Source organism: Nicotiana attenuata, chromosome 12, assembly GCF_001879085.1.
Source record: "Nicotiana attenuata strain UT chromosome 12, NIATTr2, whole genome shotgun sequence".
In the NCBI taxonomy this organism is placed as follows: domain Eukaryota; kingdom Viridiplantae; phylum Streptophyta; class Magnoliopsida; order Solanales; family Solanaceae; genus Nicotiana; species Nicotiana attenuata.
In genome coordinates, this window is record NC_032000.1 from 9952407 (window position 1) to 9971637 (window position 19231).

At 37.6% G+C, this 19231-nt stretch overlaps 1 protein-coding gene across 1 annotated transcript; it reads right to left on the reverse strand.

Annotated features, from left to right (window-relative positions):
* LOC109235871 (transcription factor bHLH30-like) lies at positions 12805-19198 on the reverse strand. The gene is made up of 4 exons (XM_019402119.1): positions 19175-19198; positions 17412-17512; positions 16518-17076; positions 12805-14296 (listed from the first exon to the last, which is right to left on the reverse strand). The coding sequence occupies exons 1-4, from the start codon at positions 19196-19198 to the stop codon at positions 13805-13807; spliced, it is 1176 nt and encodes a 391-aa protein (XP_019257664.1). The 3' UTR covers positions 12805-13804.

Consider the following 19231-nt stretch of genomic DNA (forward strand, 5'->3'; position numbering starts at 1 on the left):
ATATATATATATATATATATATATATATATATACAAGATTCCAAAAATCTAAGAAAAAAGGACTTTCTTCAATGGGTATGGTTGAGATTCTTTGAAAACATATAGATGAATCAATATACAAAATTTGAGGAATATTGGAGGTGATTTTGGACTGATTTGGTATCAAAATTCATAGTTAAAATCGAATTCAAAAAATTCTTCTGCAACACATGTATCTAAAATGTATCACGCATGTATATTTGTGATGACCCAAAAGGTCATCTTGCATTTTAGAACCCAACCCGGTGTTCAAAGGCCTTCAAAACCTTATTTTATTTCTTCTCGATTTGCGTGCGCAGTCCGGGCGCATTTTCGAAAAGCCTTTATGTGAAAATTTGAGAAAAATAATAATTTTTGCCTTTAAAAGTTGATTATAGTTGACTTCGGTCAACGTTTTGAGTAAACGGATCCGGACCCATATTTTGACGATCCCGGTGGGTCCGTGAAAAATATGGAACCTGGGTGTATGCCCGAAATTGGATTTGGAGGTCCCTAGCCCGAGTAATGAATTTTTGTTAAAAATTGTAAATCTGAAAATCTAATGGTTTAAAGAAATTGATTAATGTTTGATCTCATTGGTATCAGACCCGTACATTGGTTTCGGAGCCCGGTACAGGTTTAATATAACATTTAAGTCATGTCTATGAAATTTGGTAAAAATTGAAGTTGATTTGATGTGATTCGGGCGTCCGGTTGTAAAAATAGAAATTTCAAGGCGTTCTTAAGAATTTCATGTGTTTTGGTGCTAAATCCGTAGTTTTAGATGTTATTCTGGAGATTTGATCGCACGAGCAAGTTCGTATGATGTTTTAAGACTTGTGTGCATGTTTGGTTTGGAGCCCCGAGGGCTCGGGTGAGTTTCGGATAGGCTACAGAGTGATTTGAAACTTAGAAAAATTGTTGGTATGCTTTAGGTCTGCAAACTTCGCAATTGCGAGGTTTGGCTCGCAAATGCGAGCCTCGCATTTGCAAAGAATGTTTGCATTTGTGAGCAGTAGGGCTGGGAGGGGACCTTCGCAATTGCGAAGCTCAGGGTCGTAATTGCGATCAGCTCAGGCCGCATTTGCGAACACATGTTCGCATTTGCGATGTTAGCAGGCCTAAGGCAGACTTCGCATTTGCAAAGTAAAGTTCACATTTACAGGGTTCGCATTATCTCACCCTTCATCGCAAATGCGATACCTACAACTGTTCAAAAATGATTTTGGACGAAATTTTTCATTCATTCTCACATTTTTCAAAACCTAAACCTCAAGAGGCAATTTTCCAAAGACCATTTCTTCCCCAAATCATAGGTAAGTGTTTCTTAACTCATTTCTTTCAATCTTTCACTTCTTTTAACAAGATTTAAACCTAGAATCTAGTATTTACATGGTGGGATTGGGGATTTTTGGGTAGAAGCTAGGGATTTTAAAATTTGGGGATTTAGATATCAAATTGAGGTCGGATTCCAAAACCAATTGTATATACGGACTCGAGGGTGAATGGGTGATCAGATTTTGGTCCGAATTTCGGGTTTGGACCAAGCGGGCCCGGGTGTTGACTTTTTCAAAAATGGCCTAAATTGAATTCCTTGCCATCATGGGTAGTTCCTAAGGCTTAAATTGAATTGTTTGGTTGGTAATTTGCTAGATTCTATTGGTACAGAGGCTTGTGTGAAGGGAAAAACGTTGATTGAGCCTTGAGTTTGGCTGAAGGAGCGAGGTAAGTGTTGTGGCTAACCTTACCTTGAGGTATTAGGTGTTATTTGCTTACTTGTTACGTGTTTGGATGTTGAGTACAATGTATAGGTGACGTGATGAGTATCTATACGTTGTTGTCGAGTCATAACATGTGAGTGAGTCTTATTCTTGGAAATGTTGTATTTTTTATCATATTGTTCATGTGTAGACTAGTTATTCAATGTGTTGAGGAGTTTCTAATCATGTTTTTATGGAATTTGGTATTGATGGGGTTTTTTTACCCAAAGTTGAGATTGGTATTGCGGGACTAAATGTTGAAGTAAGACTTGTTGTTGCCATTCTATCTCTCTAATATTGTTGTCTTTCTTTTGGTGAGGTAGAGTGATAAAGCACTGTCACGACCCGGATTTTCCACCATCGGGAGTCGTGATGGCGCCTACTAGTGAAAGTGTCACGACCCTAAACCCAGATCCGATCGTGATGGCGCCTCTCGTGAAGACAAGGCCAGCCGACACAAACCCCAAGTTTAATTAATAGATATAATGATTCATAATCAAGTCATTAATAATAATAAATCCCAAAATAAAGCGAAATATATATTAACTGCGGAAAACAAAACCTAGCCCGACATCGGGGTGTCATAAGTCACGAGCATCTACTAAGGTCTGAATACAGCTAAGAGTCTAAAAATGTACTAAATACAGTCTAAGGAAGACAAGAGGGAGAAAAGCAGTGCTGCGAATGTCGGGCAGCCACCTCGCTAACTCCGATGACTCTGCCACTGAGCAACCAACACCCGCTACCGAGTTCAAAATAATACCTGAATCTGCACACAAGGTGCAGGAAGTAATGTGAGTACGCCAACTCAGTATGTAATAAAAGTAAATGAAAGCTGAGCAGTAAGAAAACACGTAAGCCACGTCATAACGCTACAGCAAATACAGTACATTTCCAAAATAATACAGAAATCATTTACTTCGTAAATCAAGCTCAGTTTCAGTAAAACCTTTTTAACAACTTTCAATAGTTTCAAAATGAGTGATAAAATCAGTGAGTAAAAATGATAGAAACGTAAACAGCCCCTCAGGCAAAACATGTACCGTAAACTGCCCCTCGGGCATAATATCAACAGAACCAGCCCCTCGGGCTACCTCACAATCACTCGTAATCAGCCTCTCGGGCATAATATGAATCAAGAACCGCCCCTCGAGCATAACATGAATCAAGAACAGCCCCTTGGGCTTCAATATGAAACAACAACAGCCCCTCGGGCTACAACACATCATACACACTGGGTACCCGCGCTCGCTGGGGGTGTACACACTCCTGGAGGGGCCCCTTACGGCCCAAGCGCGATATCAAGCCATCTCGTGGCATAATCAATCCGGCCCTCGGCCTCACATAATAAACAAGAACATCACACTGGGTACCCGCGCTCACTGGGGATATACAGACTCCTGGAGGGGCCCCTTACGGCCCAAGCGCAATATCAAGCCATCTCGTGGCATAATCCAATAGGCCCTCTGCCTCATATCAATCACAAGCCACCTCGTGGCATAATAAATCAGGCCCTCGGCCTCTCATATATCACTAATCGGTACCACATGCTACGGCGCGCAACCCGATCCCATGATACCCTCACAACATAGGCCCTCGGCCTTACTCGGTCAGATCTCACTCAAGCCCCTCGGGCTGACAATAAAACAGGTACTCGGCTCAAAAATCATTTTTGTGAAATCAAAGGAGTGAATAAAACCGAGTTATCAAAACAGTAAGAAAATAGCATGACTAAGTGTAAACGTTAGCTAAAACAGTGAGGTAAAACAGTAGTAAAAGCCCCTAAGGGTCCAAACAATCGGCACAAGGCCCAGACACGGCATTTAGCCCCAAACACAATAATATTTTTCCAAAATATAACAATATCAAATAGTTTTCAAGTAAAATACGCGACTTAATAGTCGTACGGGATGGACCAAGTCACAATCCCCAACGGTGCACGACCCCACGCTCGTCATCTAGCATGTGCGTCACCTCAAGGTAGCACAACGATGTGAAATCCGGGGTTTCATACCCTCAGAACAGTATTTACAATCATTACTTACCTCTATCCGGTCCAAACTCTAGCCCGCGATGCCTTTGCTTCTCGAATCGGCCTCCGAATGCTCCAAATCTAGCCAAAAGCAGATTCATACCATCAAAATATGCTAAGGGAACAAAGTCCACTCGAAAATATCCAATTTATACCAAAATCCCGAAATTGGCCAAACCCGTCCCCCGGGCCCACGTCTCGGAACTCAATAAAATTTACGCCAAAATGATCCTCATCCTCCCACGAGTCTATAAATATCAAGAACACTGAAATCGGAGTTCAATTGACCCCTCAAATACCCATTTTAAGGTCTCTAAATCTCAAGCCCTAATTACCCATTTTGCACTGATTTTTCCAAAAATTTCACCACTAATTAGGCCTTTAATCACATATAAACGAGTTATGAAGTCAAGAATCTTACCTCCAAGAAATTACCCTTTGGTTTCCTCAAGAATCCCTCTCAAAAGCTTCAATCCCGTTCAAAAATGGTGAAAAAATGAAGAAGGGTCGCGGATGGGCTATTTAAATACTACCCAGGTATTTGTACATCGCGATCGCGGGAGAAGAGATGCGATCGCATAGAAGAAAATGCTATTGTCCAAATTTTGTGCTATGCAATCGCGAACAAATCAATGCAATCGCATAGAAGGAAAATGCTACTGTCCAAATTTTGTGCTACGCTATCGCGAACAAATCAATGCGATCGCATAGAAGGAAAATATGGCAGGTTGACATTGTACTACGCGATCGCGGCTATGCCTATGCGATCGCAACACCAGATAGCAGAACAGCAGTTCAAACATAGGGAAAAATGACCCGTGGCACTTCCCGGAACACACCCGAGGCCCCCGGGACCTCAACCAAACATGCCAACCAATCCTAAAACATCATTCAAACTTGTTCCAACCTTCGGAACGCTCAAAACAACATCAAAACACCAATTTTTCATCGGATTCAAGCCTAAGAATTCTAAAAACTCTCAAATTACGCTTTCGATCAAAAAGTCTATCAAACCACGTCCGAATGACCTGAAATTTTGCACACACATCCCAAATGACACAACGGGCCTACTGCAACTTCTGGGATTCCATTCCGACCCCTATATCAAAATCTCACCTATCAATCGGAAAACGCCAAAATTCCAATTTCGCCAATTCAAGCCTAAATCTACTCCAAACCTCCAAAACACATTCCGATCACGCTCCTAAGTCTCAAATCACCTAACGGAGCTAACCAAATCATAAAAATTCCAATCCGATGTCATATGCCAACAAGTCAAAATTTGGTCAAATCTTTCAATCTTTAAGCTTCAAGCTGAGAATCATCCTTCCATATCTATTCCGATTAACCAGAAATCCAAAACCGACGATTTACATAAGTCATAATACCTCACACGGGGCTAGTCATGCCCGAGAACTGGCGAGCGAAGTGCAAAAGCTCAAAACGACCGGTCGGGTCGTTACAGAAAGCTAGGCAAGCCAACTATTCCGATTAATTTTCCCTTTTTACTTTTAACCTCTTAACAAGCGCAAGTTAACATATTATAAACCGCGGAAATAATAAAGCGGAAGAACGAAATTTAACAGTTTATCTAATACCAACACGAATCCATAAACATAAACCACCCAGAACTGGTGTCACAATCTCACGGACTATCTAAGAATACTACAAACAGGGTCTGAACAAAATAAATACATGTCTGTCTCTGAAATAGAAAAGAGCAGAAAGAAACAAGATAGGAAGGGGACGCCAAGACCTGCGGACGCCTGCAGGACTAACTCAGGTCTCCGATGGACTAAAGGCAGCAACCCCTAGCTAAGGTTCGTATGCTCCAGTACCGGAATCTGCACCAAAGAGTGCAGAGTGTAGTATCTGCACAACCGACCCCATGTGCTGGTAAGTGTCGAGTCTAACCTCGGCGAAGTAGTGACGATGCTAGGACACAACAAATAATTAACCTGCAGTTACACAGCATCTAAGAGAATAACAGTAATAGAAGAAATACAAAAGTAACGGGGGGGAGGGGGAGGGGGTAACATGCTATGGGGGAAATACCAACATAAAGAATGACAGTAATAGTGGAATGAGGCGATTAAGGCATTTGAACCGAAAATAGCAAGAAATCTTAACAAACAGGCAATAAGTGCAATCAAGTAATGTCAATCAAGTAATGCAATCAACCTCACCAATGCAATCAAGTAATGAAAATGTGCACGGCACCACCCTTCGTGCTTTTACTCTCAATCCTCACCAATGCAATCAAGTAATGAAAATGTGCACGGCATCACCCTTCGTGCTTTTACTCTCAATCCTCAGCAATGCAATCAACTAATGAAAATGTGCACGGCATCACCCTTCGTGCTTTACCTCTCTTCCTCACCATATAAATAAGTATGAAAGTGCACGGCATCACCCTTCGTGCTTTATCACTCTTTCCTCACCATATGCATAAGTATGAATGTGCACAGCATCACCCTTCGTGCTTTATCACTGTTTCCTCACCCAAACAATAGCAACAACAATGTCCTAGCAAGGTAATCAACAATAAGTATAAATACGTCCCGGCAAGGGAATCAATAATAAGAACTAAATACGTCCCGGCAAGGGAATCAACTATAACCAAACTTGTACCAATAATCAACTTCACAATTGCACCTCAACTAGAGCCAATGCTCAACAATAACCAAATACCAAGAAGAAAATCATAAATCCTGCTCAACATGGATAATGAACAATTTAGGCATACGTAGTACTCATTAAGAAACACAACGATCACAATTTAAGACCCACGGGCATGCTTGACACCAACGTATAGATACTCGTCACCATACCTATACGTCGTACACTACACTAACACATAGCAAATAAGGCACAACACCTATTCCCTCAAGCTAAGGTTAGACCAAACACTTACCTCGAACTTCCACGGCCAACTCAAGCCTCAACCACCGCTTTTCCTTTAGAATTCGCCTCCAATTTACTTGTATCTAACCCAAATTAATTTAACAACATCAATAAATGCTAAAGAATTCAATCCCAATGCTAAATTATAGGTTTTCTATCAATTTCCCCAAAAAGTTAAAAATTGACCCCGGGCCCGCTTGGCCAAAACCCGAGGTTCGAACCAAAACCTGATTACCCATTCACCCACGAACTCAAATATATAATTTATTTTAAATCGGACCTCAAATCGAGGTCCAAATCCCCAAGATTTGAAAATTCTAAGTTCTACCCAAAATCACCAAATTTCCCATGAAAACCCCTTGATTTGAGTTGAAATCATGTAAAAAGATGTTATAGACTGAAGAAAATGAGTTAGAAATGACTTACTAATGATTTGGAGAAGAACTTGTCTTTGGAAAATCGCCCAAGAGAGTTTAGGTTTTGAGAAAGTTTGAAAAATGAAGAAATCTCGTCTAAGTTATAAGTTGCACAGGTGCAGATATCGCATTTGCGATGTCATGTTCGCAAATGCAAGCAATTGCGGCCCAGGCTTCGCAAATGCGAAGGTAGGCCTGCCCTGCTTTCTTCGCAACTGCGACCAACTGTTCGCAGTTGCGGTCCCTCCTGAAGTCGCATTTGCAACATTGAACTTCGCAATGCGAAGGTCTCCCTGCCCAGCCATCTTCGCAAATGCGAGCTCGTATTTGCGAGCCAGGCTTCGCAAACCTGCAACACACCAGCAGTTTTCCAAAGTCCAATTTCACTTCGTGGCCTATCCAAAACTCACCCGAGCCCTCAGGGCTCCAAACCAAACATGCACACTAACCAAAAAACATCATACGGACTTGCTCGCGCGATCAAATCGCCAAAATAACACCTCGAACTACGAGTTTTGCGTCAAAATCAAAGAAAAATTTCAAGAACTCTTAAGTTTCAAATTTCACAACCAAGGGTCCGATTCACGTCATATGAAGTCCGTTTCTTACCAAATTTTATAGGCACAACTTAAATACGATATAAGACCTGTATCGGGCTCCGGAACCAAAATACGGGCCCGATACCATCAAATTCAAACACATTTAAATTTCCAAAAACTCTTAAAATTTCAGTTAAGCAATTTTCTTCAAAAATTCATTTCTCGGGCTTGGGACCTCGGAATTCAATTCCGGGCATACGCCCAAGTCCCATATTTTTCTACGGAGCCTCCGGGACCGTCAAATCATGGGTCCGGGTCCGTTTACCAAAAAGGTTGACCGAAGTCAACTTAAATTTAATTTTTAAGGCAAAATTAGCATTTTATCAAATTTTCACATAAAAGCGTTCCGGATATATGCCCAGACCGCGCACGCAAATTGAGGTGAGATAAAAGGAGGTTTTGAGGACCTAGGAACACAGAATTGACTTGTAAATCAAGTGATGACCTTTTGGGTCATCACAAGCACGAAGGGTGATGTCGTGCACGTTTCAATTACTTATGTGGTGAGGAAGAGAGATAAAGCACGAAGGGTGATGCCGTGCACATTTTTATTATTCATATGGTGAGGTGGAGTGGTAAAGCACGAAGGGTGATGCCGTGCACGATTCTGTTATTGATTATCTGGTGAGATTGAGAGTAAAAGCATGAAGGGTGATGTCGTGCATTTTTCGTTTGCTGTGTTTACTTGTTATTACCGGTTCAAAGTGTACTAGATGTTTAAATTCCTTAACTACTGTGACTCTTTATTTTGGTAAACCCCTCCCCCCCCCCCCCCATAGCATGTTTCCCCTCCCGTTAATTTCTGCGTAGCTTCTATTATTTGTTACTCTGGTAGCATATTGTTTAACTGTACAGGTTTATGTATGTGTCTTGTCCTAGCCTCGTCACTACTACGCTGAGGTTAGGCTCGGCACTTACCAGTACATGGGGTCGGTTGTACTGATACTGCACTTTCTGTGCAGATTTAGGTACTGGACCGTGTTGACCCGGGTTGAGTTGCTGCCTTTAATCCTACAGGAGACCCAAGATAGATTTGCCGGCGTTCGCAGACCCTGGAGTCCCCTTCCAGTTATTCTAGTTTACTGTTTTTTTTTAATTCAAAGACAATTGTATATTCTTTCAGCCAGTATTTGTAGTGACTCTTAGAAGTTCGTGAATTGTGACACCAGTTTTTGGATAGTAGTGTATAAGTATTGGGTTATTATGAAATTTTGCACACTTGTTTTTTAATCTGTTTTGGTTTAATTACTGTTATTTACTGATTTGGTCAAGGGTTAGCGTATAAAATCTTTAACTGTTGGCTGCCTAGTATCCGAAAAGTTAGGCACCATCACGGTCCCGACAGTGAGAAATGCGGGTCGTGACAATCTCACACGCAGGTATACATGGATATACATGTGATAGACATTTGATTCAAATATGATACATAGTGCGATACACCTTTTATTATTTTCATGTTCATCTTCTACTTCAAATTTTCAATTCAAACCACCTCAAAACTCCACCAAATCATCTCAAAATTGAGATTCAAGCTCTTTAAGATGTACCCAATCTATTCTAATAACACACACTCAAAAGAAAACAAAAATTTGACCTTTTTGGCTACAAATAGCTAATTGGCTAATATTGGTAATATTTGGCTAATATTAATAATATTTTATGAATTGGCAAATTTTTGTAATAAGCTACTTATAAATGGACATAGTTGGTATTTTCTCTATTATATTTTGAATCCCCAAGACACAACCCAAAAGCATAGCTTAGTGCTTAAGAGGGTTCAAAACCTTTGTAAGGTCATTGGTTCAAATCTCACTATAGCTATAATCTTTTTTAAGTTTTTTCTTTTTTTAACACCCTTAGTAGAAATCATGCCTCCGCCACTGCATACAGTAACCAATTCCATTAATTAAAGTAAGCAACACATTTCTACTAAATTAAAGCCTTACATAATTGAAAATGATTTACTCGTTACATTCATGCTTGCTAATTAGTAGGAAAATCAATGCTTTAAAATTTTGCTCCTAATTATCTTATTAGGAAAGCCAATGATTGAGAAATAGAACAAGAAAAACTCGTCGGACATGCAGATTCAAAACTTCCCAATCAATTTATAAGTGGCCCAAAGGACATTCAAATATTTTCTGAGATCTCAGTTGTTCCCCATGTCTATGAGCTCTGTCAACTGACTACGACTCTTTAATATATGAAAAGCTTGACATTTGCTAAAGAAATTTTTACTCCTAATACTTAACCGAAACTCAGAAAGGTTTTCAGAATGCCATTTGCTAGTCACCATCGAGGTAACAACTCAGCCCATAGGTGATATTGTCCGTATTCGGCCTAGGTCCGTACGGCTATAAAATGTTTGCGTTACTAGAGTATAAGGCTTGTTTACTTATATACTCAGCATCTCTTGCTGAGGTTTTTGCCCCACCACCATTCAAGGTCCACTAGTAATATTGTCCACTTTGGGCCTAGGCCCGCACGGCCTTAAAACGCGTCACTAGAGTATAAGACTTGTTTATTTATATACCCAACATCTCTCTCGTATTTTGTCGATGTGAAATTCGACGAGGATGTCACAATCAAGAAGCTAGTAAAACACTTGCTTTTTTTGTTTGTAATACATAAAAGTTTCCTTAATTTTTTTTGTGGTAATATGCTCTTATATATCCAACCGCAATACATGCATAATCTATATTTACAAATTAAGGCCAAAAGCATGGAAACATTATATATTCAGAAGCTTCATCTTTATCAAATTAGAGTCACACGTAAGAGTGTGACTCTAACCCTCCCCCACCCACACACCCACCCACCGAATCAGGAACACAACCTGGTTGGGTGGATTGAAATAAAAATAAAAAAAATAAAAAAAATTTATATATCACGTAAGAGTATAGGCACACTGGAAAAACCAATTTCTACTACTCCCTACTCACACGGATGAAATATGCATACATTATAATACAGATTTGTGAATACTGTTTTAATTATACTGGGTTTGTTGTTGTTGAGTATTTCAAGATAAGGGCAAACACTATGCGGTAGATATAAGGAAGATCCTAGCTAGAGAGTTGTAGTTGAGATGGACATTAAAGCAAGTAATGGGATAGAGTCTGGTGTACAAATTATCTCGCGTTCACGCAGGGTCCGTGAAAGAGCCTCACTCAAGGCGTGTAATATAGACCATTTATCCTAACACAAGCATTAATGACTGCTTTCACAGTACGAACATGTGAAATATCAATCTTATAGAGACAACTTTACCCATTGCTCTAATAGACTAATACTCTCCTTGTTGAGATAGAGCAATCCAGATATATCATTTACAAATATAGATGGCTACGAAACTTAATTGAAAAAAGATAAAGAAGAGAGTCCAATAATCCAGACATATTGTATGGGTCGAAATCTGACCGAACAAGAATCTGCATAAAGAGTGACGGTAAGTCACTTTAGGCAGAAGTCGTATTCGCACAACGCTATAGCGACAAACACCTCGGCTGAGGTCGTGTACTCAGAAGGCTTACACGGTGGATTGCATGACACGGTATTTCAGAGGGTCAATCTGTAATTCAGTTAAATAACTTAGGCACTCTGGCTAATGATTGTTGTATAAATGAGAATACTTAGTATATATACTGTTGGGTGTGCGAACAAAGTCCCACATTGGTAGCTGAAAAGATTGGGAGTCTACATATAAGGTGTAGGGATCTCTTAATGGTGTGAGGCCTTTTGGGAAAAACCGTGCGGGCTTGGCCCAGAGCGGACAATATCACACCATATTAAGAGTGTACTTGGGCTAGTTTAGCCCAACAACTCTTGAACCTCGCTCTGATACCACTTGTTAGGATCGAAAAAATCAGGTGTCATGCGGAAGCTAGCAAACCAAACCTTGAACGACGATAAACCACACATAACAAAAGAGAAATCTACCAAAAGAGACACAAACATATAACGTGGTTCGGTCAACTGACCTACATCCACAACGGAGATGAGCAATCCACTATAATAAAAAGAGAGTACAAAATATCGAGAGAACAACCTCACGAAGAGGCAAACACAAGTGACACACTAACACCTGTCCCGCAAAGTTCTCCCCCTAAACACGACTCTCAAGCCCCCTATGGCTACATTGTGGATGCTACTGAATGTGAAGGAAGGATCCTCAATTTATAGAAGTCCAAACCTTTTCCTACAAGAAAAAGGACTAGCCAAATATTGGAGATTTATGATTTCCTTTTACCAAAAGGAAAACCCAGTTAAGGTAATTATATTGCCCTTTTACTTCAAGAGATAGGAAAACCAAATATGGTAAGAAAATTATGGCAAACACCTAATAAACTTGATGCACCTTCTTCACATAGCCTTCAACAGGTCGCGTCTCCAGATCTCCGCCACAAAGTTTCTCTCAACGTGCGTAGCACTCCGGTCAAATTTCTCAGACAAAAAATCACGATTATCATCAAATATGTTGCAGCTAGAACTGAATACGCCAAGATGAACCTGTCTTGAACCTCGCTCGAAGCTGGCTCTGATAGCACTTGTTAGGATCGAAAATATCAGGGTTGCGCTACTAACTTCCGCATGACACCTGATATTTTCGATTCTAACATATACTAGGTGAGAGAACGAAGGAAAGGGGGGAGAAAGACTCACACACACATATGGACTTTTCCAGAAAGGAAGAAGGATCTTCAACCCTTTCTCCTTGAGAAGGGGGAAGGGGAAGGGAAGCTCAGATCCTCAATATGCATCATTAATTTCATTTTGTCAAATGTATGGAGGTCAACCATATTCCAGAACGGTGACCCCTTTTTATTTATGCTTTTTTCATTATCTTTAAGTGTTATGGAAATCACCACCCTTTTCTTATATTATGGGGTTTGATTATTGCTATGGTTAAATTTTATGTTCAGTTATACTTGTTCATTTTTCTTTTCTACCTCAAATCTAGGATGAATTATCTTTGGCTAGTATTTACCTCAAATCTTTCTGTTTAATTAGTTCACGAAAAGATTTAACACTTTTTGGTCGAACATATATATCATTACAAGTAAGGATGCCTTAAATGAAAAAAAGATAAAGATACAATTTCATTTGATAATTTTCCCATCACCTTGTTACATGACACCCCAAAAGTAAAATAAAAAAAACGAATATAACAACACCCATAATTAAAAAGAAAAAAAGGAAAGGGGAGATATATATTGCATGCCCTGTGAAGAAAAAGTAGGCATCTAAAGAAGCACAACACTAACTAGTAAATAAATATGTACAATTCTTCCCTTTCCCCCAAAAAAAAACACCCCATTCCACATCCTCTCTCGTGATTCTAAATTCTTCTCAAAACAGCATTGGAAGAATTTTCTGTTCCATAATATGATTCAAAAACCTTATCGTCACCATGCATTAATTCTGACGAATGAAGAGAGAGAAGACAAGAGAGAGAATAGAGAAGGAGACAAGGAAATTTCAGTAGGGAACAAAAGACAAAACTGCATGTTTTTGCACCCTAGAATGGATCATCCAACGTAATCAAAAACTTCACCATTTCTATGTTAGGTTTTCTTATAAGGTTACTCTCTTCACGAAAAAGATCCTTTCCCTCTATATATTCTATTTTGTTCTTTCTTCCCATCCTTCTCTTTCTCAAGGTTTTCTTGCTTGAGTTGAACTGTTGATGAACATGACATGAGACACCTGATAGTGACACTTTTGGAACCCCCCCCCCCCCCCCCCTAAAAAAAAAAAAAAAAAGAAATATCACAAACCCTCTACATATTTTTATAATCGAGAAATTTTCGAGGGCTAGTAGCACACGGTTCAAAATCCAGTGAATAATATACCAGGCTTCTGTAGACGAGTGAGTTCGAAAATCTTTGACGTGTGCCTCACCAACACAACAGAAGTTGCGATCTTACCACTAAACCAGAACACCAAGCATCACAAACCCTCTATATTATATTGTTCTAAGAGGTCAAAAAAACAGAAGACCACACCCCAAAAAAAAATAAAAACACCACCCCAAAATAAAGAAGAAAAAAGAAGAGTAGTAAAAGGCTAGTAGTATTAACTAAGGATGTTGATGTTATTAGTTCTTTGTCTCTTAACACTTCCAGAAGCAGAATCATCACCATTTGATTTCTCCATAACTGCTTTAAGTGCTTCTTGTATTGAACTAATAGAGTATTGTGGTTGTTGTTGCTGCTGATCAAGATCATCACTTGTACTCAAATCATCTTCTTGATTATAATTATGATCTCCAGTTATGAACAAAACATTTCTCACACGTCCACCAAGTGTTGTAATTTCAGCTTTTAATGTTTTTAACCTTAGTGCTTTTAATGTCTTGATTAAATCAGGTAAAAGATCGGACCTGTCTTCACAGCAGAGTGAAGCTTTTATCACAAACTTACCATCTTCGAATTCATCAGATGCAGTATCCACTGTTAATTCATCTATCTCTGTTGGAACTGGACTTGTTTCTGCTATTAAAGAAGTTTGTCTTTTCAGCTCTTTCACATGTTGTATCACCTCAGCTAGCAATGAAGCTTTGTCCGTCTACACCATAATAAAACCAAAAAAAAAAAATGAAAATCATAAATATATTGCAATTTTTGAAGATCTTTATGTAAAAAAAGAAAAAAAGTTTTAGTTCTATGCAGTAATGCACTATCATAAAATAATCGATACACGTAACCATTCATAAACGAGATCAACAACACCAACAATATACCCCGTATAATCCCACAAAGTGGGGTCAGGAAGAAAAGAATGTACACAGACCTAACTCGGACCTTTGAAGTTATAGAGGCTATTTCCAATAGACCCCGGCTCAAAGAAAATTTAAAAGAGATCACAGACACAATAAGTAGTAATATCAACTAGATAAAGGGATAAGGTGAATAAACGTGATCAATAATATTTAAAATTAAGAAATTATAAATTATAACATGTTAAAATATAGTGATAATTTTTTACATTCTTAGTTCATGCATAAGATAAGTAAAAACCTGTTGAAATGACAATATGGGGATTCTAAACTCTATATGATTGATCATTGAACTGAGAAGTTTTAATGCTTTTTAGGGTGGAGTTTTTTCTACTATCAAATCTCGTAGTCCTAAATAATAATTACATAATGGTTTAATGGTAATTAAATGTAATCGTCAATACTAATATTGTTACATTTACAACAGTAAAGGAGAAAATAATGAAAAATGAGAAAATGGCGTTTGTAAACTTGACAAGATTGATCATTAAAATGAGAAGTTTTAGTACGTTTTAGAGTGGGGTTTTTTGGGCTAGGCATGAGAAGTAGAGTGGTTTTTTCAGGGTGTGAATGACTGACAAGAATCCTTCTTTGTCTACCATTAATCTTTAATTTCTTTTCTCTTACTCCCTCCGTTTCAATTATGTGAACCTATTTCCTTTTTGGTCCGTGCCAAAAAGAATGACCCATTTCCTTATTTGGAAATAATTTACTTTTATGCAATGATTTACAGCCGCACAAAATATATGTGCCTCATTTTACACCACAAATTTAAAAGTCTTCTCTCTTTTCTTAAACTCCGTATCCAGTCAAATAGGTTCACATAAATTGAAACTGAAACGGAGTGAGTACTATCTATAACTCTTGTCTTCATTTTTGAATTTTTCTTACTACTTTATACTATTGGATGTAAATTAAATAAGAGACAAGAATTTTCTATGGAAGCTTTTCAACTGCTACGTGGTTTCTCTTTTTCATGTCAAATTAGCGACATTAACGCTTGTTCCCTTTTCCCGTTTCGTCTTTCCTCGGAACTAGCACTACAATCAGAATATTTCCACAATCATCGAAAATATTTATTCTTTATGTCCAAACCTAACTGAAATAGTTAACAATTTAATAGATCAACGTAAATACTTCATCAGTCTAAATTCATGTACACTCTTCTTTTCTTTGCAGTCAATAATTTATTTTAGATCACAAATTTTAAAAGTTTTTTTTTCCTTTTTAAGTTTTATACTGAATTAAACACCGCCACATAAAGTAAGACGGAGAATGTATTATTAAGAAAATTCAAAAGGGCTACACCCTTTTTTGGTACCTAAGTACACACTTAACACGGTTGGTGCTGCTAGGTTTTCTATTATCTATACTTTCTACTTTCTAGCTAGGGATGAAAGAATCCAAAACCACAATCTGAGAGGATCTAAAACTCAAAAGAGATAGTACTTGAAATATTTCTAAATAGGCTTTAAGTTCTATACATAAATAATATAAATATTTTTTATATTATCAATATAATTTAATCATCACAGCATGTTATTATTATATTTCATGTTATCATGTACTCTCACTATTAAAACATAAAGTTATTTGTTGTTGTAAGTAATAAATTACTTTATATTGCCAGTGTATATGGCATAATTAGTAGCGAAATTAGGAATTTCTTCTAACGGTGTTCAAACTTGAAAGAAGTGAGAACTATTCTAGAAAAAGGGTGTTCAACATATATTATATACCTCTATAACTTAATATTTTACCTATATACAATGAAATTTTTCAACAAAGGGCGATCAATCGACAACCCTAAAGTAAATGTAGCTTCACCCTTGGGCATAACTACAACAATAACTACACATCAGTCATAAATAAATAGGAGTCGGCTATATAAATTGTCATTCCTATACATATATAGGACATAAAATATTGCATCAAATAAGCATAAAATAAGTCTGTAAACATGAGAATGATATGCTTAATGATTGGAAATGCAATATATATAGAACTTACTTTTGTAGTATTGGGAAGAAGGCTTCGCAATTTAGCAAGATGATTATTGATTCTTTCTCTACGTCTCCTTTCAGCTTCACTATGACTTTTTGAAGCAGCAAGAGCTTTAGCATCCATAATTTCTTGAGCGGTCATTTTTTGAAGTTCAGCTTGTAAACCAAAAGGAGCTGAACCGGCCGGTTGATGATGAACCACATGACCTAAAGTATCCGAAATAAACCGGAGGTGATGGTCTGATGAAGTTGTACCTTCGTAACCAAATTGTGGTACTCTTCTGTTGAATAAACCGCCGTAAGGTGATGGTGCTGGTGGGAGAAGAAAAGGGTCGACATGGTGGTGAACCGGGTTGAAAGGTTGAACCGGTGGGAGAGTCCAAGGTAGAATTTGAGACATTTCTGAGTTGCTTGGGAAATGAACCGGATTGATATTGAAGCTTTGTGGCTGCATATTTTCTTGATTTGATTGTTGATAATGTTGAAGTAGTAGTTGTTCTTGAATACACTGTTGAAGACTATTTATAGCTTCAGAACAATTTCCTTGTTGATCTTCTTGATCTTTCCTATCAGACATAACATATATATAGAGTATGTATATATTTTATATGTGTATGAGAGTAAAATTTTGATCTTTTTCTATCCAAAAACAATACAAAATAAGTATTAACTTTGATTGTCAAGAACTTTAGGCTTGTTTGATTATCACAAAAAGAATGAAAAAGTTACAGTTTAACCAAGTTACATACTTAGATTTTGTGACAAACAAGGTTTGTTTATGAATAATCAAGAATGAAAAAGAATATTAACGAAACTTGGATTTTATGACAAAAGGGGGGATTTTACAAAAGGGAATTTCAAGGGAATAAAACACAAAAAGGAAAGTAAGTAAAAGACAGACCTTTTGCTTTGCTTTGCTTTGATGTATAGAGATGAACAAACTGAGGGTTTTTGTTTTTTTGAGAGAAAAGGGTCTTTTTTTGTGCCTTTCAACTTGTTCTTCTAACTTGGTATGTATAGTTTCTTTCACTGAAAAAAAGCTTTTGTTTGTGTGTAGTGTTGAATGGCAATGGAAATGACCCTTTTTATCCTTAGCATCAACTAGCTTTTTTCAAATCTCTTTTGTGGTTGTCTTTGTTGGTATCTTTTTGTTTTTTTAAAAAAAAAAAAAATGGACCCTCTTTTTTATTTATTTTTCAGTATGTATAGTCTGTTCTCTTTCATATATTTACCCCACTTTTTCTTCTCTCCACTCCTGACAATATATAGAGGGTATACAAAGTACTGGCAGTCTTCTTTCCTTTCTCTTTACGGCATTCTTTTTTCTCTCTCAACTATCTATTTCTGTAGCTATCACACTAACTAGTGATTTCTCTCTCTCACTCTCTCACTCCTCTTTGTTTTGTTTTATTTATTTTCCCTATAGAAACACATGAACAATACATATTTACTAAGTAGTGCTTCCTCTCAATTCATTTGTCTTAGTTTGATTTGACACGAATTTTAATAAATAAATAAAAAAAATTGAAACTTGCGAGCTAACGATATATACTATAATACTTGCATAACTATAAAAACTTTTGAAACTTATGCACGATTAAAAAAAACAGGAACTAACGATAAAAAATTTATATAGCGACAGATTATCAAGAAATTCTGTTAGTTAGGAGTAGTGACAGACTGGTGACGAAGTTCCTAGCTAATTCTAGTTTTTTTGTAGCAGTGATCTGAAACAAGTCATAGCATTTGTGTGACTATAAAGCTTCACATTAAAAAAAAAAAAAAAAAAAAAGTGTGCCAAGAAATAATATCAATCTTTTTTAAACAGGGGAGTAATAGTATATAAGTATAGTAATAAATTTAATTATGATAGTGGAAGCATGTTACTTTGTGATTGGTTCAAAGTATATAATTAGAGTGTGTGAGTAATGTTGCTGCAGCAGAAAGAAAGAGAGAATGGAGGGAGCAGAGATACAACACAGTGAACACACAACACACGGATTGTCGACCGACCAAAGACAACTATGATAATAGAGCTTTATAGTTATTGATGAGGAAGTTTAATTTACATTATCGGTGTAATTTAATCAGCTATACATTGTTATTGCTCTATTTTTCGAGTTAACGTACCTAAAGTTACTTGGTATTATACAATAACTTAATATACTAGTTAAAGGCGAATTCAAAATTCAGATTTTGATATATTTATCTTTAAGTTACGAGCATGTTATTGGATTAACTTTAAATTTTAATGGATAACTTTAATTTTGATACCTATTTTGATAGGAGGCAAATATTTTGTATTTAGGGAGGGACCAAACAAGGGCAGCACCCTAAGGGGTATAATTTAGATAATTTATTATAATGGTTGCTATTCGGGTCCAGACGCTAGCGGTTGCTTTTACGGTTTGAATCCGTATAAATCACGCGTAAATAACTTTACCGTTTGTTTAAAGCTTTCCCTTCTTTTGTTTGATGTATATATTTGTTTATTATTCAAGTGTGTGAGTGTGTGTAATGGATAATGAGAGAGATAGAATAGGAAAAAGGTGTAGTTTAAAGAAGTTTGGGTATGGTATAGTAGGTTTTTGGGTCAAGCCCCCACGTTCTTCTATATTATTATTCTCTCTTTCGATAGAGAAGTAGGCTATTTTCCACGCCAACCCTTTCTGCTTCCCCAAGACCCATGTAATCATTGTGTCTTGGAACACACTCCTCCCC